Here is a 26,770-nt window from a genome sequence, read left to right on the forward strand (position 1 = left end):
AACTGGGTAAAGAAACAGGGGCAGGTTCAGCTTCTCTGTAAAGAAACTGAACAGTCACAGGTCACACTGCTCGCTGCTCGCTGGTATTTGAAGAGTTCCTTGTCGCTGTCCCAGGCGCCTGTATAGGGCTTCATGAGCAAGTGCATTAGCGGGCAGGCTGGGTCCCCGAGGATGACTATAGGCATCTGCACATCCACAACAGTTATTTCGTGGTCCGGGAAGAAACTACCTTCCTGCAGGCGTCTGAGCAGCCCACAGTTCCTGAAAACACACGCATCATGAACCTTGCCCGGCCACCCGACGTTGATGTTTGTAAAACGTCCCCTATGGTCCCCCAGTGCTTGCAGCACCATTGAAAAGTAGCTCAATTTCTCATCAGCTGACTGTGGAAGACGTGGACGATAAAGTGCGAGGAGGAGAAAACGGCGATGATCGCAGAGGGCTCCATGCTTGCAGTGCTGTGGCGTCCGCGCTGTCACTGACCAGAAAAGTGCACGAACAGATTGCCCGCAGGCGCTTTCAAGGAGGGAGGGAGGGAGGTTGTGATTGATGGTTCAATGACGACACTTACCCAAAACCACCCTCGACACATTTCTCCCCCCAGCAGGCACTGGGGGCTCTACCCAGCATTCCAATGGGCAGCGGGGACTGCGGGAACTGTGGGATAGCTTCCCACAGTGCACCACTTCCAAAGTCGACGCTGGACCCGTGAATGTGGACTCAGAAATTCGAATTAGTGTATTTAGTATGGATACACAAATTCGACTTCATAAGGTCGAATCCACAAATTCGAACTAAGTTGATTCGAAATAATCTTGTAGTGTAGACAAGGCCTAAGAGTCCGAGGAGTAAGCGAAAGATGTGAAATCGGGACAGCAAACTTATTTCAAAAGAAACTCAAATGTCATTGCTAAATTGGGCAACAATGTTACACGATCATGCCCGTCTCTTCATTACTGTATCTTAAAATTACATTAGTCGGCATGATCAGCATTCAAATGACTCTGTGTCTGGAATGCCAACGCGGGAATATAAGATTAAAATGTAATCACGCTCTTAAAAGTCAAGGTAGGTTAATCAAATGTTTTCCGCGTTGCAGAGGATTCACAGCCGTGGCCTGGAATCACTTAATGGAATCAAGCGGAGGATCAGTCAGGGAGCTAAGGCAGGAGGGAGAGAAATTTTAAAAAGCATAAGCCACAAAAGGGCATTTGGATAGAAAACACCAGGTCAGCCGAAGAAAATCAGGGGAAAGTTTCTTTTGGTCTGTGCCCTGCCGCTGTAAGGAAAAGTACTAGGTGTGGGACTTGTTGAGGCTAAGGATGATATGGCCACTGCATATAATGGAGATAAATAGCAACTGGATCAGATCATGGTTCATATTCTGGCTCTAATACTGGCCAGGACCAGCTGCTTCAGAGAAAGGGGCCTGAAACCCCCCTGAGGCCAATTATGGAATAAACTGGCCCTGGGGGAAGTTGCCTCTTGACTACAGGCAGCTAGTGGCTGGCTTGTTTCCTCATTCATGATGGACAGCAGCACTGGTGGAAGACAATTCATCCAACTATATATTAAGCAATGGCGGAGGCTGCTTGCTTCCTCCGCTACGTGGGAGTGAGGGTATCAGTAACACTTGCGCTGCTATGGCTGACAATATGCCAAGTCACCGTCTGTGTATATAAAGCTCTACTTACATTAGGCCCATAGCACCGGATTGCCCCTTACCCTGCCAAACAGTGATGAGCGGCAGGGCAAGTCTGCTATCAGTCCCTAGGGGCACTCTGGACTGTACTGATGGCAGAATTAGCTCACCACAACTCCCCATCTGTAAGGGGAGGAGAGGCCCTTCAAGCCATCTTCATCTTGGCCTTCTTTTAATACCCCTCCTCTTGTTTTCCCCTTCTGGAGAGTTGGTGAGGCTGGCAGGTCCAGACAACTTGCATCTAAGAGTTTTAAAAGAGTTGGCCGAGAAGCTAGCTGGACCATTAGTTTTCAGTATGTCTCGGAGCACCGTGGAAGTTCCAGAGGACCGGAAGAAGGTTAATGTTGTCAGTCTTTAAAATAGGTAAATGGGTAATGCTGAGTAATGCTAGGTCTGTTGGGCTGACAACGATCCCAGCCAAGATAATGGCGCGGTTGATATGGAACTCGATTAATAAAGAATTAAAGGAGGGTAATGTAATTAATGACAATCAACATGGGTTTATGGGAAATAGATCCTGTCAAACTAATTTGATGTCTTTTATGATTAATTTACAAGTTTGGTTGAAAAAGGTAATAGTGTTGTTGTAATGGACTTCTGTAAGGTGTGTGGCTTGATAGCGCATCACATTTTCATTAAAAAACCCTAGAAACTAAAATGAACCCAGCACACATTAAATGGATTACAAGCTGGCTCAATGGTAGGGCCTATTATGGAGAATCATCATCAAATGGGTGTGTTTCTAGTGGGGTCCCGCATGATTGGTTCTTGGCCCTATGGCCAGGGCTGCCCAGAGGATTCAGGGGGCCTGGGGTCCCGCTGCCGAATTGCCGCCGAAGACCTGGCACTTCGGCGGCGGGTCCCAGGGTGGAAGGACCCCTCGCCGCCAAATTGCTGCCGAAGACCCGGAGTGGAAGAAGCTCCGGGGGCCCGGGCCCCACAAGAGCTTTCCGGGGCCCCCGGAGCGAGTAAAGGACCCCAACTCCAGAGCCCCGAAAAACTCTCGTCAGGGCCCCTGCAGGGCCCGGGGTAAATTTCCCCACTTGCCCCGCCCTCTGGGCGGCCCTGCCTACGGCCCTATTTAACATTTTTCTTAATGACCTGCCGAAAACATAAAATCATCACCGATAAATTTTGCAGATGACACAATAACTGGGGGAGTGGTAAATAATGAAGAGGCCAGGTCAGTGAGACAGAGAAATCTGGAATGCCTGGTAAGCTGGGTGCAAGCAGACAATGTGTGTTTTAATATGGCTAAATGTAAATGTATAAATCTAAGAACAAAGAATATAGCCACCCTTCCACGATGGGGGACTCTATCCTGGGAAGCAGTGACTCTGAAAAAGATTTGGGCGTCCTGGTGGATAATCAGCTGACCACGAGCTCCCTGTGTGATGTGGCCAGAGATCCTTGGGTGCATAAACAGGAGACTCTCAAGTAGGAATAGAAAAGTTATGTTACCTCTGTATTTGGCACTGGTGCGGCCACTGCTGGAACACCATGTCCAACTCTGGCGTCCACAATTCAAGAAGGATGTCGATACACTGGAGAGGGTTCAGTGAAAAGCCGCAAGAATGATTATGGGATTAGAAAACCTGCCTTATAGAGATAGACTCAAGGAGCTCAATCTATGCAGCTTAACAAAGAGAAGGTTCAGGGGTGATTTGATTACAGTCCATAATTACCTGCATGGGGAATAAATATTTAATAATGGGCTCTTCAATCTAGCAGAGCAAGGCATAATACAGTGCAATGGCTGGAAGCTGAAGCTAGACAAATTCAGGCTGGAAAGGCGGCGCACATTTTAAACAGTGGGAGTAATTAAATCACTGGGACAATTTACCAAGGGGTGCGGTGGATTCTCCATCCCTGACAATTTTTGGACGTTTTTCTGAAAGATCTGCTGTAGGAATTGTTTTGTCCAAGTTCTCTGGCCATTGTTCTGCTGGAGGTCAGACTAAATGATCACAGTGGCCCCTTCTGGCCTTGGCATCTGGCCTTGGCATCTTTGGGGAAAAAAAATCCCCACATTTGCTGGTGATCACATACAGCGTAAGTCCCCACTTTGAAATACTCCATTTCCTTGGATCCATATGTAACCCCTTTGGGGTCTAGAGAGCATGGCCCCTTTAAATCTTTTTCCCAAGCGGGAGGGGGAGAGTAAGAAAAAGGAGGGAAACTCCAGGGGGCAGGGCTGGAGCTGGAGGGAGAGAGAGGAGAAGCAGCATGGCTGGCCCTGGAGAAGGAAGTAGAGAGAACCTGCCTGAGGCCTGAGGAGGACAGGCCCGATTGGGGACAGCCCAGGACAGGAGCCAGGAGGAGCCCTGTGCCGGGGGGAATCACCCGAGGAGGACAGGCCGGAACTGGACCCAGTATCACGGCTGCCCGGAGCTGCCTGGGGCTGTGAGTACTGGGGCTTGTGACTCTGTACTGGGAATAAGGAGGGAGGCTGTTAGATAGTTAAGTGGGGAGGTGGTTGCTCTGTGTGGCTTTGCAGAGAGCGGCAGAAGAGGACACCGGAGGGGTTTGCTGGGGAGAGTTCACTGGCGCCGAAGACGACCAGGAGCACCCAAGACTCACCACCGGACTGGAACTTTGCTCAGGCCTCCTGAACTTTGTGTGCAGACACATTGCTCAGTGTCTGCCCCTCCAGACTGTGCTCCCACTGGGCCCGTGGGGCCTTGTTTTGAATGCAGCCCTGTTTTACTGCTCCCCCTATATTTCTCCTTGTTGTTTTTCTCCTCCCAGCCCTCTGTAAATAAATATCTCCCTTTGTTATGTCCATTGTACTTTTCCTGTGGGTGTGTGTGTTCACTCTGGGGGGTTTGGAACAGGTGCCCCTGGGGTGGAAGGGATTTCTCCTGCTGCATTCCTGTGCGCGCTGTCTCTTCTACCATCAGAGCTTGCAATTTCTGTGCTAAAGAATCCACCTCAAGTGACTCAGGCACACTAGGAGGGGACTGCTCTGCCCCGAGAATTGTCCAGGGGATACCTTCTACCTTCACCTCTTTGGGCACTTTGTCAAGATCTGCTTCCTTGGAGTGAGTACATAGTGCTACCATGCCCTTCACTTTGCGGTTGTAAATACGGGTGTGGACCTTTACCCTCCCCAGTATTTCAGCTGCATCTAGGCTTTCCTCAATTTCATTTGGTTCCATCTCTTCTGGGAACCCCGCCACCAGCACAGCTTTGGTTACTGGGATTCGTGCCCCTCGGCACAGGTCTTCTAATAATCCTCTCTCCATTTTTTTTTTTTTTTTTACTGAGATGAAAGTCACTCAGGAGTTTCTTTTCTCTGTGAAGAAAAAACCCAGGGTGCGCAACGTAGGGGTGTGGGTATGTGTGTGTGTGTGTGTGTGTGTGTGCTGCAAAGTCCCCGTACGGGCCACCAAGTGTAACTTTAGCGCCCTCGTAGCCAAGATGGAGTCTGCTCTGCAGGCAGCTCTGGCCAAGAGACAGCGCGCGCAGGAATGCAGCAGGAGAAATCCCTTCCACCCCAAGGGCACCTGTTCCAAAGCCCCCTGAGTGAACACACACACCCACAGGAAAAGTACAATGGACATAACAAAGGGAGATATTTATTTACAGAGGGCTGGGAGGAGAAAAACAACAAGGAGAAATATAGGGGGAGCAGTAAAACAGGGCTGCATTCAAAACAAGGCCCCACGGGCCCAGTGGTAGCACAGTCTGGAGGGGCAGACACTAAGCAATGTGTCTGCACACAAAGTTCAGGAGGCCTGAGCAAAGTTCCAGTCCGGTGGTGAGTCTTGGGTGCTCCTGGTCGTCTTCGGCGCCAGTGAACTCTCCCCAGCAAACCCCTCCGGTGCCTCTTCTGCCGCTCTCTGCAAAGCCACACAGAGCGACCACCTCCCCACTTAACTATCTAACAGCCTCCCTCCTTATTCCCAGTACAGAGTCACAAGCCCCAGTACTCACAGCCCCAGGCAGCTCCGGGCAGCCGTGATACTGGGTCCAGCTCCTACCTGTCCTTCTCGGGTGATTCCCCCGGCACAGGACTCCTCCTGGCTCCTGTCCTGGGCTGTCCCCGATCGGGCCTGTCCTCCTCAGGCCTCAGGCAGGTTCTCTCTACTTCCTTCTCCAGGGCCAGCCATGCTGCTTCTCCTCTCTCTCCCTCCAGCTCCAGCCCTGCCCCCTGGAGTTTCCCTCCTTTTTCTTACTCTCCCCCTCCCCCTTGGGAAAAAGATTTAAAGGGGCCATGCTCTCTAGACCCCAAAGGGGTTACACATAGGTTTGAACTCCCTAGTCAGCTGAGCACTCCATTCCCGAGAGATTGAGTCACTGGAGGTTCATGGTGGGAGGTGGAACACATCTGTGCAGCCGGCTGACGAGTCATCATGTTATGTGTATTTCTACCCACTGGAAATTTGCCACTGGCTGCCTTGTGGGCAGGGTGGACTTGCTGAAACTGACATCTATTGCAACGAGACAGATCGAGACGTCCACAAAGGATGGGGGTCGTTGGGAAGGACACAAGGGGCTGCACTATAAGGGAGCCGGACGCTGATGCGGAAGAAATCTACTGTCTGCTGGGCCGTTCATCAGGCGCTGGAAGAGGCAGGTGTCGTGTGACAGGCCTGGGTGTCCATTCTGGCATGGGAAGTGACCTGTTAATGAGCCATCGAGGCCTAGATCCACAAAGGGGACTTGGGCTGAGCATTGCATTGCTGCCTAGTGGAGTCCACAGCCAAGAGTCAGGCGCCCAGGCTCCCTAGAAAATACACAGGGTAAGGGAGGTGTCAGAGAACGGGACCCACAGGAGGCAGCACGCCGGGTGGGGAGCTGCCCAAGCTAGCCAGTAGGAAATGTCGAGGAGCGGAGTGGGGCCTGTGCCCGCTCCCTCAAAGGGCTGAGGAACCTACCGCTGGGCTGGAGAAGAAGCCTGTCTGCAGAGGGGATTTGCAGCCCTGAGCCCTGCTCCTGTTGACACTGCCCCACTTTCTATGAAATAAACATTCATTGGGCTGGCAAGAGAATGACCCTCGCCCCGTGGTTACAGCACAGGGGGGAGCACGGGGCAAAGTGGGGTTTTGCACCCAGATCTCCCTGGGTGAGTGCTGTAACCGCTGGGCTGTGGGTCAGAGGGGGAACATGAGGGGGAGCGCAGGCATCACCATGTTTTGTGCAGGGCCTAATTCAGTAGGTGTGGCCTTGGAGCAGGCCCTCTGGCTTAGACAGAGGCTGAGGTAGGCAAGGGAACGCCTGGTTTGAGTATCCTGCAGGCAGGGTCAGGCTGTAAGTGACTTGGTGGGTGCCCACCGGCCAAAATGTAGGCGCCTAGGGGACTCCACCAGAGGCAACTGAGGGGCCTACAGGGCTAGGGGCAGCTGAGCAGGAGTTTTGAGTATCTAAATTTTGACTTAGGTGCTTAAAATGGTGATTAGGTACCTAAATCCCGTTGTGTATCTAGTCTTAAGGGTAACATTTTCAAAAGGCCTTAGGCACTCAGATCCCTAAGTTTCAGTGGATTTGGACCCCTAAGTCTCTTTTTAAATCACCTGAGCACTTTTGAAAATCTCCCCCAGGCTGGGTGTGTCCTTGCCTGGTTGAGAATTAAGTAGTTGCTGTTCTTTTTCTAACCCCAAATCTGATTCCTTGCCTGGCTCCAGCAACTAAACCGAGCAGGCCTAACCCTGGAATGGGGCAGGCCAAGCGAATCCCGTCCTCTAACAGTGACTAAAAAGCAGCCCCACAGATCAGCTACGGAGGGGCCGGAACTTGGTGCCTGGAGCTCATTTCCAGCTCACACTGCCACCAACTCTGTATTGACGCCTCTGTCTGCGTGCCGCACGACAGGCTTGTTGACGTTCTTTGCTGAGGCTACTCTCGCCCCAGAGGGGCCCTTTGTTTTCACTAATATTGTAACGACATGCGAGTCATTAGTTAAACACAGGGCAGCATCTAATCGGCAGAGTTAATTTGCCGCGGATGCTTTCTGTAAAGCGGTTCTTCGCGCCGCAGTGGGTGGTAAGCGACTCTGAAAGAAAAGCCCCAAAGATTTGTGCCGAGCTGGGCATTGGTTAGCTCTGGGAAGTGTAAGGTTTATTTCTGTCGGCAAAGTGCTCTGCAAACATTAACTCATCAGGAATCACATCACTCAATATGCAGATTGGGAAAGCACAGTGCAGAAAAGCAAAGTAACTCTGCCAAGACTTCCAGGTGCAGGGGCTTCAGGCCCGGGTCTCAGGCTTTTTTGTGTTAATCAACCAGCCCCCAAGAAGGACTGTTGTGACTGGACTCAGGAAAGTTTGTTGCGAGTTACTGAGGAGGCGAAGGAGGGAAACTGAGGCAGGGTGCCACAGCTCCACTGCTCGCCATAAGCGGGTACTTTGTGACATGTGCAATGATGACATTGACCATTGTGCACACTGTACTGTTCAAAGCACAAAATACACACGCTAAAATAAGAGAGATTTTTAAATATTCTCTTTGTGGTGCAGAAAGGACAATGATTTTTCTCATCTTGTCCACAGAATGACTGCACGCCTCATCACCTTCAGAACAAAATGTAAAACCCAGTACTAAGAATGGCTCATTATAGTAATAATACCAACAAAATATCTCCTTTTAAGAGTCCCTATAGAATGGAGGCTGAGGGGTGGGGGTGGTAAGAATGAGAAAGACAGATCTTTTGCATTCATTTTAATACCGTGGTAAGATGTTTAGATACCAGTGGTCAGTACAATATAAGAACCCAATCAGCTTAATACATTTTAAGACCAGAAAGGGCCACTGAGATCAAAGAAAGATTATAGCAACTTGGATGCTACAGTACTTGGAAAAGTAATAGGTAAAACATTTTCAGATTGACGAAGTGGGTATTCACCCACGAAAGCTCATGCTCCAATACGTCTGTTAGTCTATAAGGTGCCACAGGACTCTTTGCTGCTTTTTCAGATTGAAATGTGATTTATAAATTGTCCCTTTAATATGGACACGCGGAGACTGCTGATTAGACGGCCAGCCCTGAGAACAGAGCGAGCCCTTGTAATAAACGTAACTGGTGTTCTGTAGCTACAAGGCAGGTCATGTTGCCAAAGGCATGATCCATTTTATTTTATGGGTGAACTAATGCTCCTTAATTCGACTGAATCTCACCAATACTTAGCAAAGGCTCAAGGTGCTTCATTCGGTCACCATGAACTAAGTGTGGACTATCAGTTAACTCCAATCTTACATTCCATGCTGCCCACGTGAAACCCGTTCAGGTGAAGGGCTTGTATGGAACTTCAATTATCCCAGCCAGGGCCGGCTCCAGGCACCAGAGGAGAACGCACGTGCCTGGGGCGGCACATTGTAAGGGGCGGCATTCCGGCCAATCTTGGGGCAGCACATTCCGGCCGCCCTGCCGTGGTTCGGTTTTTTTGTTTGTTTTTGTTTTGCTTTGGCAGCCCGGTCTGCAGCTCCGGAGCCCCCGGCTGGCTCCGCACTCCGCCAGTCCCAGCCCAGGAGGGGCACAGACCCCGGCCCGGGGAGCAGGAACTAGCGATCCCCGCTGCTCACCCTGCCGCCGGGCTCCCCGGGACGCACCACTCCCCGCCACCTACACCGGCCCCTGCCTCCCGCGCCACTCTGAGCCTGGCCCGGCCGAGACGCCTTTAAAGGAGTGGCTGAGCCAGCACCTCCTGCAGCCCCCGGGGGCTCCACCTGCCCGGCCGGGAGAAGCACCCCAAGGCTGGAGGCGGGAGCCCCTCTCGCCCGGCTGCGAGCAGGCTGCAGCGCCGCCCTTCACCCCCCTTGACCGCCCTCCACACGCTCCCTGTGGCCGCCGTTTTTCTGTTGTTGTTGCTTGGGGGTGGCAAAAAAGCTAGAGCCCGCCCTGATCCCAGCCCAGGGGCTTAGTTAAAGACACAGGACCTGGGTATTTGCTTCACTGCCATGATTTCAGAGAGGACAAAGAAGTAAGGTTACCAGCTGCAGCACGTTACACTTAGCGTCTCCAGCCCCACATAACATTAACAAAAAGACAGTCGTTGCCCCCAGCAGCTTACAATCTAAGCGCGCACAGCACAGGGGTCCAAAGTGAAAGCGACTGCAGGCGTGTAGCTTAACAGGGTGCTAGTGGGGGAGACGAGCGTAAAGCCAGGAGTGAAAAGGAGTTATTGTGGATGGAGGAACAACGCAGACGCTAAGTGTTGCCGTCTTTAGATCAAGCATTCCGTGCCGTGCCGTTATCTTAGAGCCAGGCTCTACGCTGAGGTGTGCATAAAACCAGCGCCTTCTATTCAGCCCTTCCCCTTGGCCGCATTCTGGCTGATCTTCCCACTTCAGTGCCAAAAATGAGTTGCACCCCACAGAGCCCACACAGCTAAGGACGAGGGAGCTGGATTCTGCACCTCCTCTTTGTGCCTAGCATGCTTTATCCTGCTCCTAACACACTGACATCCTTGCAACGCTATTTAAGAAGACAGGGTTGGAGGGGTAGGATTTAAAGACAATGGACTTGCACAAGTTTTTCTAAGGGCATCACTGAGCCTGCAGGAATGATCAATAGTGATGCTCTGGGATGGGGAAAGAAGCCAGCTTGACTCAGCTCCCAGGTTGAGTTCTCTGAGCTGCCAATTGGGAGGAAAAAAACCACCATCTTATTTATTAACGGAGCCCGTTAATCTGGAATTGCTGCGATGCAGTGAATGAGGCACCTCCCCATGTCATTCTGAGCCTCACTTTCTCAGCCGAGCCCCATTTACAAATGGTTAAGGAAGGAAGCCCAATGTAGTGGGCAGAGCCTGGAGAGCAGGGCTGGGGATCCAGACTTCTGGGTTCCTTGCCCAGATCTGCCAATAATTCAGTGAGACTTTGGGTGAGTCACTTAGCACCCTTATGTTCGAAAAAGCTGCGTGGGTTCTTGAGACCACAAGTGTTGAGGACCTTGGTTTTCGAGCTCTAAAAGACCCCATTCCACTTGCCCAGTGCTTTGCTGGGAAACTGGTTCTGTACTGACTTGCAAGGGAAAACATCACCGACTACACACAGATATCACTTCTTGCAGCACCTAAAGGTTACGTGAAGGTCTCTCCTCTGAGAACTGGCAATCCTGAGTGTAGCACCTAGATACCACAGTGGGTAGCAGATATTGGGTAGGTAGAGTTCATGGAGTCACAGCACCAGCTGATTAGTTGCAGAGAGAAGCCAGACTGTTCCCAGGCCCAGGTGCTTGCGCCATTTGTGTGGAGATGGAAAATGCCTTATGCTGCTAAACAGCATCTCCCCTCTGGCAAAGTAAGGAGCAGGCGTGACCATCTCTGAGATACCCTGTTCTCTTGCTCTGAGCCAATATAAAGCCTTGAAGGTAGGGCTGGTGCCAAACTTTACTAATGGCACAGAGCGGGGAGCTATTTGCAACAGGATATTCCCCATCCTCAGAAGGAAAATGGAAAAAAGATGCTCACTGGTACTGGAGAAATAGACCTGCCCCTGGAATATGTAGACAGTACTGGAGAATAGCACTCAGGTATTCCTGTTCTTGTCCCTTCAGAAGGTTGAGGCTTCCAGGGCTACTGAGTACCTGCTGGATGGCCCCAGGGTGGTGGGTGCTGCAGATTCATGTGCTCCTAGGGGGAAATCCTGGGGTGTGTGAGCAAGCAGGGAAAAAGGAACCAAGATCCAAATGAGCAAATTTACTCCCAAGTGCCATTGCACGAGGGTCAGTGCAGCTACTGTCCATGAAGCTGGCCCAGTGTCACCTCAGGAGTCCCAGAGGTGACAAGTCATTTTGCAGGATGGCTTCATGTATATCTTTTGGGTATGGGAGTGGGCTGGCTGGCTGAGCTGTGGTTTGGCTTGAGCTGGAGTTGGCTGGGTTCTGCTAAGCTCTAGAGAAAGGGAAAGGAAGGGCTATGCATGCTAGAATCTCCCGGGGGTGGGGGAGTAACCGTACCTTGGAGAAGACGCGAGGTGCAGGAGGCTTGAATGGTGAGTCACGGCTGGATGGCTCAACGCGTTGGAAACACAAACCTGTGCATGCCTGGCAGACCTAATGGGGTGTTTATTGCCTCTGAATTTAGAGAGTTTGCATATTTTATTTTCCTATAATTTATTATTTACAGTAGAGTCCAGAAGCCCTGCTACATCAGATTATGTATTATTTTCTGATCGGTATGGAGGCTCAATTCTGATCTCACATCAGTTCAAACCAGAAGTCAGACTAGTTTAATGGTGATGTGAGAACAGTTTCACATCACCATTAAATTGGTCTGACAACCTTCAGCAAATGGAGCTGCAGTGTAGATGTACCTTAGGGGTTACTCAGCAAGGATGCTGTTTGTAAGTAAAGGTATAAAAAGGGGTTACACGCTGCTTGACTTGATCCATCTTAAAGCTGTACTACCCTAAAAAAGGGACACTGGAGATGAGCCAGGGAAGTCGACTCTGCTCATGACAATCGATTGGCAGTATCAAAGTATGTACTCCTGGGAGAATTCTGCACCACTGCACATGTGCAGAATTCCTGTCCCCTGCAGATTTCTTTGTTTCCCCACAGAGTAATAGATTCTGACAGGGAAGCAAAGGGAAACCATGAGAGGGGTTTATGCACCCCTCCCCAGCAGTGGTCCTGAGTGGGTATGTTGGTTTGGGTGTGACCGGTGTGGAGGGGCAGAGCCCTGGGGCAGGTGTGGGGCAGGCCCGGCCCTTGAGCTGTCGAGTTCAGCCTTGCTGCCAAGCCTGTGTCCAGGGGTAAGAGAAGGCTACCGTGTGATTCCCCACCTCCGTGCAGCCAGAGGAAAGCAGCCCCTGTGTGTGCCCATTGCCCCCATCACTGCACATGGCCTGCAGAGGCATGGGGCTGGCACAAGCAGCTATGGGGAAATTGCTGGGAGCCTCGGCCCGGGGCACTATTTAGGGAGGGTGGGGGTCACCTGCTGCCTCCTGGGTTTTGCACCAGGGGTCTGCTCGCAGCGTACAGCCCAGGTGGGGCGCTTACCTGCAACATTGCACTAGCAGGTCCCTTTCTCCAGGAGCCAGGGTTCTCCAGCTGCAGCCATCAGTTTCCTCTGCTGCATAAAGGCCTCTGGGGGTGGGGCAGGCAAGGAAGGGGTCAGTCAGGGTGGAGCACAGGGGTTCCCAGTGGTCATGGTGAACCGAGGGAGCACAGAGCCCCCAGACATGGGAGTGGGTATGAGAGTCAATCTCCAGGAGAAGGGAGAGATGAGGGCATAGGGCTGTGCCCTGAGGGAGGGAGCAGTGAGTATGGGAGGAGCAGCTGAGGGAGAACAGTCACTGGGGCAAGGATCCTGATGGAGGGGGACCTGAAGAAAGGTGTGGGGCTAGGTGCAGCTAAGAGGGTCTTGGGGTCTGTTTGCTCTCAGAGAAGCAGGGAGCACCCTCACCTCTCCCTGGGAAGAGACTGGGGTCAGATCCCACTCAGCTAATGAATTCTCTCAACTGGCTAATCTGCTCTCTTCCTTCCTTCCCCTCTCTCCTATTTTAGCGTAACTTACACCTTGATCCTGCAGTGAGGACCCATGTGTGCGCAGGGGACTGCCCACCTAAAGTTCATGCCTTCATCAGATTGCTAGTGTGTGTACAGGCCTTCACATAAAGCGCACTAGCATGCGGTTTTGTTCGACAGGGATGAAAATGAGCAATTTAAAATGACATTCTACTTTAATGTTGTTTTGCTGTTTGGTCTTTTCTGTAATGTAACGTAAATGAAAATCGAGGATTATAACTGAAACGCACGGTATTGGTGACCAAGTATTTGTAAGTTAATTTTCATGTGTTTATGTTCAGGAAATGCTCGATAGTTATTGTGACTTTTCTGTATTGTAGTTTAAATGAATTACTCAGAGTTCTGTATTAATATGACTAGTAAGGAATCTATGTCAAAAAACATTTCCTGAATCTTTTTTTGGTCCGTATAGTTACAGGCATATTTGCTGGCAGCTATTTTGGAACGAATTACCAAAATTGAAACTGGTGTGATTATATTGTATTATATGCAGAATTTTATTGTGTTACATGCAGAATTTTATCGTATTATATGCAGAATTTTAAAATATTGTGTGCAGAATTTTTAATTTGTGTGTGCAGAATTCCCATAGGAGTAATATTAGCAAACCCCTCCAATATCCATTTGTTCCCAACATATCCAGGATATGCCGGTGACAGAAGGTATCCGAGCAATTTTCCTGAGTGTCTTTTCTCAGCAGGTATCTGCAAACTGCAGCCCCATGGATTTACACATATGAATATCAATTTTTAAAGTCTGTATAGACTGCAGAGTAGGTTACTGTGATCACCCCCTTGAAAATATATGGCTCTGGGGAGAATATTCCTTTGTATCGACTTGGTTTTTTCCTTCATTTTTAGACTGAGCTCTGAAAAGAAACTCACAAGGCGAGAGCATTATGAAGACTCACAAAGAGACCAATTACAAGGCAGAAGAAAGCAACTGACTTTAACCATAATTTTATTAAGGCTTAAATGTCTATCAGCCAGACGGGAGCCGGTCCTGTCATATGACAAACAGAGTGACATTGGGTGTTATGCAAGGTTTTTCTACAAGTTGTATGAGCAGAATGAGATCATCATCAGAGTTACTTACGCACTAACTCCAGCCCCTCTTTCCATTACTTACTGGTCTTCAGAACAGGTGACCAGTGTGCTCTTAGCACGGCTGGGAAATTGGAGGGAGTGGGGGCAGGAGAGGGGAGAAGTCGGGTAGCTTGCATGGATTCGATCACAAGGACTTCACACGGCCCAGGACTGAACGGCTACTTGTCAAATATTGAAATGGTTTTAAATGACAGGGAAGCTAAACTCACAGTTCAAAAGGCACCTATGCTAACCACTGAGCCGTTGGAATGGTGGAGTGATGGTGCGTGACTGGATGGATGTCAGTTTCATATAAATACATTTTCCTTGTTAAAGAAGCGTATGGCTTTATTATCCTTGTAACGCTTTGCTCTGGGGCGATGCTCTCACCTCCCCGCTACTCTGTAAGCATAAGAAGACAAAGTCCTCTTCAGAATTACGTGCACTCATCTGGCAAGCTCTTTAAAGGACCACGTCCTTGTACTATTCAATACAGGCAAGTGGAACAGCAGCGGCTCCAGCTCTCCTTGGGGCCTTTCAGCCAGCCATTTCAATAGCAGCGCCCAAGAAGTTAAAAGTGGACCCTCAGCACCTCATGAGCGGAGACTGACCTTTTACAATTCATGCACAGTATCGTTAAGGACTTCTGCTTTTCAGCTAAGCAAGGACGACACAGGAGGTGGCTGCATGGAAGCTGGTACACAGGCTCCGTTTTGAAATAAGAAGAAAATGTTCTATTACAGGAAGCGCATCCTTGAACTGGGCTGCTATTGTGCTCTGGAAAGTTGAAAGAAAAAAGTTGTGTCAATGTTAATGCTAGTCAGTTGATACAGCAACCTTGGCAATGTGGTACCTATTCCACACCTGAAACTCTGGCCCAAGAGGTTAGATGTAAGCTATAAACCCGATTCGGAGGTGAGGTGTTCCCACAAGCAGCTGGAGCTGCAAGCGCTTGCATTATCTTGGGAATGGGCCCTATTTTCCTTATAACGAGCTACCATGCCCGAACTCCAAGGGTATTCCTCTTGCGTCCTAGCATTACTGCTTGGGAAGATTAGATCAAGGTGAAGTTTGGTACCGCCAGTATTTTATTGAGGACGAAAGCTAGCAAAAGAATTCCCGCTTCTATCTAGGTTAAAAATCGCCCCCCTTTTCAAACACTAGAATTTGAGTACTGTACTCTGTCTCCGTCAGACATTTGCACAGGTATCATACTCCACTGTGTGAAAGACTTAACATATTTCCTTAAATACCACTTTGCTTTTCGTGCCCATAATTCCTAGAGTGGGCTATTCAGATTCCATCTCAATGGTGATAGCTTTAAAGGGTAAACTAAAAAGCTCAACCGTATAACACACTGCTGGGGAAAGCAGCTCAGCTATCTGCACACTCTATGGGAACTGCACGTGGTCCTGTCTCCTCCGAGGGCACAAGTTAGCGCCTAGCGTCGGATTTCTGACACAGAAAACGGGCAACAGCTTCATTCAGCTGATGAGGAAGGATAGCCTAGTGGTCAGAGCGCTGACCTGCGATTCAGGAGATGCAGGTTCAATTCTCTGCTCTGGCGCGGATTTCTGTGTGACCTTGGGCAGATCACCTAGTGTCTCTGTGCCTCAGTTCCCCATCTGTACAATGGGGATAACAGTACAGCTGTGCTTTGGGAGAATAAAGTATTAAAGACTGGGAGGTACTCAGATGGTTATTGCTAAGTAAGACGTCTTAGGAGACACTTCAGGTAGATTTACAAACTACTCTTTAGGTCAAAAGAAGGGAAACATGTCAACAACAAAGTCATTGAACAATCCAACCTGTGAGAGTTCAGGGTTCTTGTTAAATTATATTAATGCAAAACCTACAGACTACCACTGCTATATTCCTTTTCTAGGGCTTCCGAATGCCAAAAGTGAAACCAATCGGTTTGCTGCTTACCAGCTAGGGCATTTGCATTCCACGAACTGCTGCAACCCCCCTCGCTATGCGGCTGCTGCTGGCCTTTTATCAGCCTAGCTGTAAATGATGGCCTAGAGCTGAGTGCAGAGGTCAAGGCAATGTCCAAGCTTTCGGACAGCTTCTGTTCATGAGAGACTGGACCTGCAGAGAGAGGCATGAGATCTAGAAATAGCCACGGGGGAAGAGAAGGCATCAAGGGACAAAATAAATGCTGCTGCGCTGCTAAACATATTTTTAATTTTGAAGGGATGATCTCAACATAAGACAAAAACCCTTTTACGTCTCTTCAAAACAGTGCCTTAGGGCTCGGTTACTGCATGGCTGGCCATCTGCGAACTTGGGATACGGATACCTCGCCCAGCTGGGAAAGTGCTTTGAGATCTATGAAGGACAAGCCCAATATACAAGCTACGATTTATTTGTTTTTATTGCTTGGGACTTACGAAGAGGACTAAAGGAGTTAGGTGCCTGAATGCCATTGAAGTTTACGCCCCGATCTTGCAAATGCTTATGTGCCTGCTTAAAGCCTGCACGTCAAGGGCATTCAAGCACCTAACTCCCTTGAGCCCTTCTGAAAATCCCAATCACCCTTTCTTTACTTCTGCATTTCGCTCAACTTGGCCAGCTGACGCTAGACTGGTCAGTTTCACTTGCTGGTCTGTAGGCACTAGCTCAGTGCCATTGGTTTGGTTTCTACTGGGGAATGTTTAAACCAAAAAGAAAATGCTGTTTTCATTTTCGTATGGATACCCCGCCAGTTACATTACATTACATTACATTACCCCTCCATTTTGTACTTTTGTTTTGGTTCAGAGACATAAATCTGAACTGGGGACCTAAAGTAGAAGCCAGTGTCTTGTCATCAGGGCCCGGAACCCTCTGGCTGCTTTGCAAGGTATGGCAGCATTTTCCCCCTACATGGTCCCAAAGATCTAGTTTTGCTAAAGACCATGTCTGAGTAGACTGTCATTTATCCTGTGTGAATGGTCTGTTTAATAAATCTCCCCGGGGAGATCCTTCGACTATGGGTGCTCAGCTACAGAGATGAAGGCTACAGCAGCTCAATAGATATGGGAATAAGATCCCTGGGGCAAGGATTCATTTACTGTGTGTGCACACAGCACCTAGAACAACGGGGACCCAATCTCAGGTGAGGTCTCTAAGTGACGCTGTAATACAAAATAAATCATGTTTGCCAAAGCCTGGCCTGAAATCAACAAGCCCCAAACTCGGGGAGACTTCAGATCTGAAGTGTTCGCCTTTGGCCCACCTTTGATATTTTCATGTACCTGCTGTGGACAAACTTTCTCCATGCCACCTGCAGCCCAAAGCCTATTTGCTTTACATTAAGCCTTTGCAGAATGTGTTAAAGACAATTCAACTCAGCTCTTCAGGGAGACAATCCTCCTGTGTTCAAGAGACACTCATATGCTGGGTGCTAACATTGTTGTACGTGGACCAGACCACCTAAACTTCACTGCCTCAGTGACTCTCCACTTCTCTTCAAATTCCCCCTGCCCACGTAGTCTCTTCTCCCTTGGTTATTCAACTTCATTTACCTCTCTGTGTCTGCGATGTTATTAAGTAACTCAGTAACTATCATTATGGCACACAACGGGTAAGAAAGATGCAGAGCAAAATGGAGTTGTCTGCTTATAAAGGGCTGTGTGTTCTGGAGCAAAGCCAGAGTGAGACCAGGTTCAACACATTCTAGGTATTTCTGCACAAACAAGGAAATAAATATGCCAAGAAAAATTAATTCTTTACATAACCAAGCATGCTTGGCGACAGCAGGCCTATCATCCCCCTTGTGCTAAAATGCTTGTTATAGGACAGAGACTGAATGCACTACTTGTTGGAGAATGAAAGAGCAGGAGCAGGAGGTCTCATTCTGGAGGGGCAGACGCATTTGTCTTGAGCTTTAACCACAGAGCCATCCTGCCTCGCCCATCAGTGTAACTGGCTCAGCACGCTCAAGCTTTTTGACTGCTATCAATCCATGATCGCTGGTAGAGCTATCCAGCACCCCCCGTCCAACTTACAGTGACAGGGAGCCCGAGAGGCTGCCTACATTACAGCAAGTAGACCCCAGCCAGAGAACCCGCTCACAACATGGCTATCTCCTGGCTCGGGTGTCAGTGACAGCTTGTAGCACAGAAGGGACCTACGCTGTGTGTTAAGCCTCGGCTGCTCAGTGGAACTGCTCACCAGTCCAGGGGTGCAAGACGGGGCCCATAGCTGGTGACATGACAGTTGGCAAATGATTCAGGAAGACGAGCTTGTGCCCAGTAGCTCTGCTCACAGACATTTTTCTAACAGTGTGAAAGCGGCCAATACCGAGGGGGAGAAGATACCAGTGTCAAACCCCCCTCCCCGGACACTGGCTACAGCCCCTTTTAGCAACTGTAAAGGCCTCTTCTTTGGAAATGTCCCCTCTGGTTTAATCACCCACAGCCCATGTGTAGTGCCTTCCCCTCCAGCCTTTCAAGTGCTGTCCCTTGGCCTCTAGCACTTCACTCTGGACACACACCCACACCCACACATCCCCGCATGCTATTTCTGCTATCCATTGGTTCTACGGCTTTATGCTCCCTTGGCAGGGATGTCCATCAACACAAGCATTTCGTGTTACTGACCAGGATTTGACAAGTGCTTCTAAAGCTGTGCTGCGTTAAGTAAGTGCCACTTGGGGGAGAATCGTTAGGAGCGTAAGCAGCAGAAGGGTCAGTAGGAGCACATCTGTGATTGCAGTGACCTGTGTGAGCAGCCCACACATGAGCCTACGAACCAGTTCATTCGGCGCAGGGAAGACATTTGAGGGTTTTCCCCCCGATTATGGGGACAACGGGCCAGCAGATTGTGCGCCTGGGCTAGTAAAATCTCAATAATTTTTTTGCACAGGCTGCAAGAGATGATTTTCCAGCACAGCAAAACTTGTCAATGAACTGAAAATGATGGGGACAAAGGAAATAAAAGACTAATGGAAAAATGAAGTGATCTGAATCAATTATGGGCAAATAAATGGTGTAGATCAGGGGTCGGCAACCATTCAGAAGTGCTGTGCCGAGTCTTCATTTATTCACTCTAATTTAAGGTTTCGTGTGCCAGTAACACATTTTAACGTTTTTAGAAGGTCTCTTTCTATAAGTCTATAGTATATAACTAAACTATTGTTGTAGGTAAAGTAAATAAGGTTTTTAAAATGTTTAAGAAGCTTCATTTAAAATTAAGTGAAAATGCAGAGCCCCCCGGACTGGTGGCCAGGACCCGGGCAGTGTGAGTGCCACTGAAAATCAGCTTGTGTGCCGCCTCCGGCACCTGTGTCATAGGTTGCCTACCCCTGGTGTAGACTGACATAGGCAAAACAGTACGGTCAGAGACTGACACCCCACCCCCATAAAACAGAAGTAAAATCTGGCTATGAAAGAACAAACGTACTGGGTAGAGGAAAGGGGAAATCAGACATGAACGACACGCTAAAACCATTTCCATAATGCCTGGCAGGAGCAAAAGACAACAGCCTCAAAAAGCGCCCCTAGGTTTTGCTGTGAGAATCTGCAGGAGATGTGGGGATTAACTGAAACCACATTTGGGATGATGTGTGTGACTCTGGTCCTGGGAAACCAGGAAGGTGAAGAAACAATGAGAATTAGGGAGGCGAGATACCTGTCGAGCAGTCCATTTGGGCCAAATGCGAGTCACTCTCAGTTTTCATTTTTTTAGCACTGCTCTCTGAGGTACACATGGCTAGTAAGTTTGTGGTAGAAAAATAGGAGGGTTCTACGTGGTTGCTGTCATCAGGGCTTTGCTCCATGCAGTCCATTTTCCTTTTCAGAGAGGACATGGTTAGGGAAGAAGGTGTGACCATCCCCAAGACCTGAGCCCTCCCGAGGAGGTTGGTGCCTGGAATGCTGTGCTGTAATAGGAAGTGGTCTATCCTCGCCTTTAGAGAGGGGTGAGGGAGGGGCTGGGAGTGGTGGCTAAAGGCAACCCCAGTGAAAGGATCGCTGGGCACCCGACCCCAGGAAGCCTCGCTCCGGTTGCATTTCTCCAAAGTGCTCTGGTCGATCACCTTTCCAGACGGCAGCAGCATTGGGAAGGGCATTATCTCCAGAGTGATAGGGTCCAAGAACTCTTCCGGGATATCCTGAACAACATCGACTAGCTTCTGGAGACTCTGCTGTTCGCTGTCGGAGTTGCTTACGGGCACACACTCGCTTTCCATTGGTAACATGAAACTGGTGCTCTGGACGCCCAAGCCCTGAGCCAGGCACTCAGAGGCCACTCGGAACACGCTGTCCATCACTTCCTGTGGGCACGACTTGGCTGGCTGCCCCCAGACCTCTAGTCTTTTAATGCAAGGGAGGCCACCTCCTGATACATGGGAGATGCAAATTTTTAAGTGCGATACATTGCTCAGTGAGGCAGGGCCTTTATTCCATAGGTCCTGAGATGCAGAGCCAGGGTAGAAGACAGCTTCCATCTGATGGAAAGGAGGCCTTGGCTTGAAGCCCCTGTGGCTGAACGTCACTTTGCTTTGATTTTTTAGAACGGCTTTGCCCACTAGTGTGAAAACGTCTTTGTCCGACACAGGCTGTCCGGCCAGACGTGAGAACTGAGACTCCGGGCTGTTCCAAGAGCTTTTGTTCAATGAGGTAGACGTGTAAATGTCCAGCCCCGTGAAATTCTGACACCCGCCCGATGAGATGTCTATGTTAATCCTGCAGATTTCTATGTTGAAGGGAAAGGAGAGAGTAACATGGACCGGGGGCTTGATGAAATATTCACTGCGAAAGCCCCGGTTTCTCTTTGCAAGGTCTTCAGAGATGAGGTTCTCCACTTCATAACCATCAGCAGAAATCTGTGTTTAAAGAGAAAGGAGAGGACACTGGGCTTGATTTGACCCAAAAGAGGAAAGTGAGTTTGCAACCACTGTTACAGTATTTGCGAGACAAAATGTAAATGAGGCATTAAATGATCAACGGTGAATAACAAAACTTAAAGGATGAGCTGTGCTCTCTTGATTTTACTCCCCAGAGCATGTGTGTCCCTGAGTTGTTATTCTAGGGGTGCTGGGCTCTGCAAACCCATTTGGTACAGTCGTGTTGCTCAAGATGTTAGAAGCATTCACCAATTATAACAGTGCCTCTTTAAGGGAATGAGAATTTAATTGAAAAAATTTACTGTAAAGGATTTTGCCATAAATTCATTCTAGGCTAAAATATGGAGGAGAGGCTAAATTCAGCACTGGATTGGAGTCACAGACCAGCAATGTAATCAACCCCATCTAGGAAGGGTTTTAAATGCTGTGTACATAAATGTTGCGTTTTTCACAGGACAAAACCCAGGTTCTCTTGTTTCTGAGATGCAGTTTGGGGGGTCTTGCCATTCAAAATAGGCTTTAAATAAGAACTAGATAATCTCTAAGGATTTCTATGATTCCAAGAATCAAACACGAAAGCTCAACTCATTAATATAAATAGTTTGACACCTTAGAAAGAAAAATGGAGAAGTGTTTCACATTTTACTGAGCCACAGGGAATTTTCTGGCAGGTATCTGTCTATACCACTAAAATATTGATTATGTAAGCACTTGAATAATGCAAATATTACCACCTTTCATCTGAAGATCTCAGAACTAATTAACTCTCAGAACCCCCCTATGAGGTGTAACAGTGTTATGACACCAATTTTACAGAGGTTAACTGAAGCAGAGAAAGGATAAGGACCATATTTTTCAGAGTGACCTAACTGGGGGCCCAACCTGAAATACCTTGGCACTGATATTTAGCAGTGATGAGCACCCACAACTCCAAACGAAGTCAACAAGAGTTGCAGGTGTTGGTACCACTTCCTAGTACTAGTGCTGGAGGAACCAAGGAGGGGCCATGCTCCTCTTGACCTGCTGCTTACAAACAGGGAAGAATTGGTAGGGGAAGTGTAAGTGGGTGGCCACCTAGGCAGCAGTGACCATGAGGTAGTCAGGTTCAGGATCCTCACAAAAGGAAGAAAGGAGAGTAGCAAAATACGGACCCTGGACTTCAGAAAAGCAGACAGACTCCCTTAGGGAACTGATGGGCAGGATCCCTTGGGAGCCTAATGTGAGGGGGAAAGGAGTCCAGGAGAACTGGCTGTATTTTAAAGAATCCTTATTGAGGGCACAGGAACAAACCATCCATATGTGCAGAAAGAATAGCAAATATGGCAGGCGAGCAGCTTTGCTTAACAGAAATCTTCAGTGAGCTTAAACTCAAAAAGAAAGCTTACAAGAAGTGAAAATTTGGATAGATGACTAGGGAGGAGTATAAAAATATTGCTAGAGCATGTAGGTGTGTAATCAGGAAGGCCAAGGCACGACTGGAGATGCAGCTAGCAAGGGATGTGAAGGGTAACAAGAAGGGTTTCTACAGGTATGTTAGCAACAAGAAGATGGTCAGGGAAAGTGTGGGACTGTTACTGAATGGGGGAGGCAACCTAGTGACAGATGATGCGGAAAAAGCTGAAGTACTCAATGCTTTTTTTTGCCTCGGTCCTCACAGACAAGGTCAGCTCCCAGACTGCTGCACTGGGCAGCACAGTATGGGGAGGAGGTGAGCAGCCCTCAGTGGTGAAAGAACAGGTTAAGGACTATTTAGAAAAGCTGGACATGTACAAGTCCACGGGTCCAGATCTAATGCATCCGAGGGTGCTGAGGGAGTTGGCTGATGTGATAGCAGAGCCACTGGCCACCATCTTTGAAAATTTGTGGCGATTGGGGGATGTCCCGGATGATTGGAAAAAGGCAAATATAGTGCCCATATTTAAAAAAAGGGAAGAAAGAGAACCCGGGGAACTACAGACCGGTCAGCCTCACTTCAGTCCCTGGCAAAATCGTGGAGCAGGTCCTCAAGGAATCCATTTTGAAGCACTTGGAGGAGAGGAAGGTGATCAGGAACAGTCAACATGGATTCACCAAGGGCAAATCATGCCTGACCAACCTGATTGCCTTCTATGATGAGATAACCGGCTCTGTGGATATGGGAAAAGCAGTGGATATCTTGACTTTAGCAAAGCTTTTGATACGGTCTCCCACAGTGTTCTTGCCAGCAAGTTAAAGTAGTATGGATTGGATGAATGGACTATAAGGTGGATAGAAAGCTGGCTAGAGTGTCAGGCTCAACCGGTAGTGATCAATGGCTCCATGTCTACTTGACAGCTGGTATCAAGCGGAGTGCCCCAGGGGTCGGTCCTGGGGCCGGTTTTGTTCAATATCTTCATTGATGATCTGGATGATGGGATGGATTGCACCCTCAGCAAGTTCGCAGATGACACTAAGCTGGGGGGAGAGGTAGATACGCTGAAGGGTAGGGATAGGGTCCAGAGTGACCTAGACAAATTGGAGGATTGGGCCTAAAGCAATCTGATGAGGTTCAATAAGGACAAGTGCAGAGTCCCGCACTCAGGAAGAATCCCATGCACCGGTACAGGCTGGGGACTAACTGGCTAGGCAGCAGTTCTGCATAAAAGGACCTGGGGATTACAGTGGACGAGAAGCTGGATATGAGTCAATGGTGTGCCCTTGTTGCCAAGAAGGCCAACGGCATATTGGGCTGTATTAGTAGGAGCACTGCCAGCAGATCAAGGGAAGTGATTATTCCCCTCTCTACGGCGCTGGTGAGGCCACACCTGGAGTATTGTGTCCAGTTTTGGTCCCCCCACTACAGAAAGGATGTGGACAAATTGAAGAGAGTCCAGTGGAGGGCAACAAAAATGATTAGGGGACTGAGGCACATGACTTACGAGGAGAGGCTGAGGGAACTGGGGTTATTTAGTCTGCAGCAGAGAAGAGTGAGAGGGGGATTTGATAGCAGCCTTCAACTACCTGAAGGGGGGTTCCAAAGAGGATGGAGCTCGGCTGTTCTCAGTGGTGGCAGATGACAGAACAAGAGGCAATGGTCTCGAGTTGCAGTGGGGGAGGTCTAGGTTGGATATTAGGAAACGCTATTTCACTAGGAGGGTAGTGAAGCACTGGAATGGGTTACCTAAGGTGGTGGTGGAATTTCCATCCTTAGAGGTTTTTAAGGCCCGGCTTGACAAAGCCCTGGCTGGGAATGTTATAGTTGGGAATTGGTCCTGCTTTGAGCAGGGGGTTGGACTAGATGACCTCTTGAGGTCTCTTCCAACCCTAATATTCTATGATTACCCCAAATTAGCAGATGCAGAAAAAGAACCCAGGAGTCCTAACTCACCATTATACCACGCTACCCCAATTCTTTGCAACAAGACTGGTTAGCTTTGAAGATTTGAGTCTTGAAGATTTGAGAGGCTTTCGCAAAAAAAACGTTATAAATTAAAAATAAATTTTCAACCCCCCAAGCAGTTCCATCCAGTTTTGCACAAATCCTGTTATGTTTTTGCTGTAACCTACTTGACCATGGCCCTTTAAGTGTGATGCCACAAGAGCATCTCTCTGTACATTACACTGAGACAATTCCAACAGACACTGCTCAGGTGTTTCCTGGGGGATTTCACCATAGAGCCGGTGAGTAAAATTGGTTGTGTTTTCTTAGACAAGATTTGCACGAGCATCTGAGAATGCTCTTAATTACGCAAACATTGCCACATTATCTCAGACACAAGTGATGTAGTGAGTGAGCACTCCTTTGTCTACTCTGTCCAGCAGAGACAAGGACTGCTTATTCTTTCCATCTAACCAAGGGATACCAGAGCGGACCCTATATGCCTTAAGCTGCAGAAAACACAATGCTTTTTTATTTTTACCTTGTTGCAGTGAATTCTTGGCTTGAACTGTGGGAGGCAGATGTTTATCACCATATTGGCGGTTTGAGGGCTCACCTTCCAAGCATCAGAGTCAGCTGGTAAAACTAAAGGCAAAAGCAAAACATAAATGTTAGTGAACAGTGGAAAATAGGAGACTCTTGTGTAAAACAGTTCCTGAATCACAGGTGAATCACAAGTCTGACTGCTCACAAAATGCAGTTCAAATTTGAGTGAGTGAGGCTTTTAGCAACTCAAGAGAAACCCAAGTGAGTGTGTCATGGGCGATTCTGGGTTAAGAGGCAAGATCAAGTTAAAGTCATTCACGATTCAAAGGAGAAAAACACCTGAGAAGGAAGCCTAGGGGATGAGTGTTTTTATGAAAAGTTCTCATTTGTAAATAAACCAGAGATTAGATGCAAACCTTATCAAAGGGGAGTGTGCTCTAAAGAGGAAGAGTTTGGTAGGGACTTAGTCCCTGCCCTGCCATCCCTTCAACCTGAGGGAGATTTTCAAAGGTGCCTAACTCTCAGCAGCCTAATTCCCCTTTGTGTCTTTGCAAATCTTCCCTGCTAAGACCTTGGTCAAATCACTTAAGTACTCAGGGGCATAGTTTACACTATGCCCCTATCAGAGGGGTAGCCGTGTTAGTCTGGATCTGTAAAAGCAGCAAAGAGTCCTGTGGCACCTTATAGACTAACAGACGTATTGGAGCATGAGCTTTCGTGGGTGAATACTCACTTTGTCTAGGGGCTAGGGCACTGGCTAGGAGTCAGAAGACCTATTCTTGTCTTTGCCATCAACTTGCTGCGTGACCTTGAGCAAATCATTTCACATCTCTGTCCTTGTTTCCTCTTCCATCCTGTGTCTGTCTTGTCTATTTAGGCTGTAAACAAGCTGGGGGGGCAGCAACTGTCTATGTGGTAGTAAAAGCACAATAGGATGTGAGGTCTCAACCAAGGGATCTGTATTATACTGCAATATAAATAAGTAACAACGCACAATGGTGTTGCAAGGATAAATGTTTCCAAATGCTTCGAAATCCTCTGATGAAAGTTACTCTTGAATGCAAAATTAATAATCATTATTTAATAGCTGCTCTCTGTTATCCAACAGATCACTGGGTGCTTTAGGGAGATCAACAAAATTCTGAGCACTGATCAAGTCAACTCTTTCAAACATGTTCAGAAAAGGAAGCCAGGAGAACACACAATCTTTTGCATTCAAAGAACTGAAACTGGTTAGACACGATTCTTTTTAAAAATAAGATTCTCTGTAAAGTAAGAATTTTAACCTCCTAAAGAAGGTGTAAACCTCATTACTTGGAGCAATCTTGTAATCACATACTTGCATCTTCTATCAAGAAAAAGGAACCTTTAAATGATTTCCAATGGAGGATATTTGTTCAGCCTAACTGGATTTTTGCAAGCTCTTTTAGGTGTACAAAGGGATTATAAAATGAACTGAAGTCAGGTCAGCATGTAATGCTTCCTATACCTGTCTAGTAAACATGCAAGCATAATGCAGCCGGAACACTGATTAAGTGCAGATCGCAGAATACAGATAAATGGTGACATCGGCTCTAAAGTCCAAATTCAATGTAAAAAATCTCAAGCCACTCATGAAAGGGTGAGTTTGAATCTTATGTTACCTATGCCTGCCTGATTGTTTTTGGTGGATCAGGCTTTGTGTGTTAAAAGAAGAGGAGTGTGCTCACATGTAATAATGTAAATTTCACATAAGATAAACAGAGAGGCATTTTCAAGTCTCTATTTATTTTAAAAGTGTCAGGTCTGCAATCTATAG

At 48.3% G+C, this 26,770-nt stretch overlaps 1 protein-coding gene across 7 annotated transcripts in view; it reads right to left on the minus strand.

Annotated features, from left to right (window-relative positions):
• Positions 1–14,124: 14,124 nt before the first annotated feature.
• UBOX5 (U-box domain containing 5) overlaps positions 14,125–26,770 on the minus strand; it is a 29,901-nt gene continuing 17,255 nt past the window's right edge. For 5 of the 7 annotated variants that reach the window (XM_045019134.1, XM_045019129.1, XM_045019131.1 and 2 more), the window contains exons 2-5: positions 24,968–25,071; positions 19,874–21,068; positions 16,187–16,348; positions 14,125–15,034 (exon numbers count right to left, since the gene is read on the minus strand). In XM_045019134.1, coding sequence (XP_044875069.1) covers positions 14,829–15,034; positions 16,187–16,348; positions 19,874–21,068; positions 24,968–25,021 — 1,617 coding nt within the window. In that variant the 5' untranslated portion in view covers positions 25,022–25,071 and the 3' untranslated portion in view covers positions 14,125–14,828. Of the gene's footprint in view, positions 15,035–16,186; positions 16,349–19,873; positions 21,069–24,967; positions 25,072–25,705; positions 25,870–26,770 lie in introns of those variants that run through there. The other 2 variants (XM_045019135.1, XM_045019130.1) reach the window with 2 other exon arrangements.

This window comes from Mauremys mutica, chromosome 5 (genome assembly GCF_020497125.1).
Source record: "Mauremys mutica isolate MM-2020 ecotype Southern chromosome 5, ASM2049712v1, whole genome shotgun sequence".
Classification (NCBI taxonomy): Eukaryota; Metazoa; Chordata; order Testudines; family Geoemydidae; genus Mauremys; species Mauremys mutica.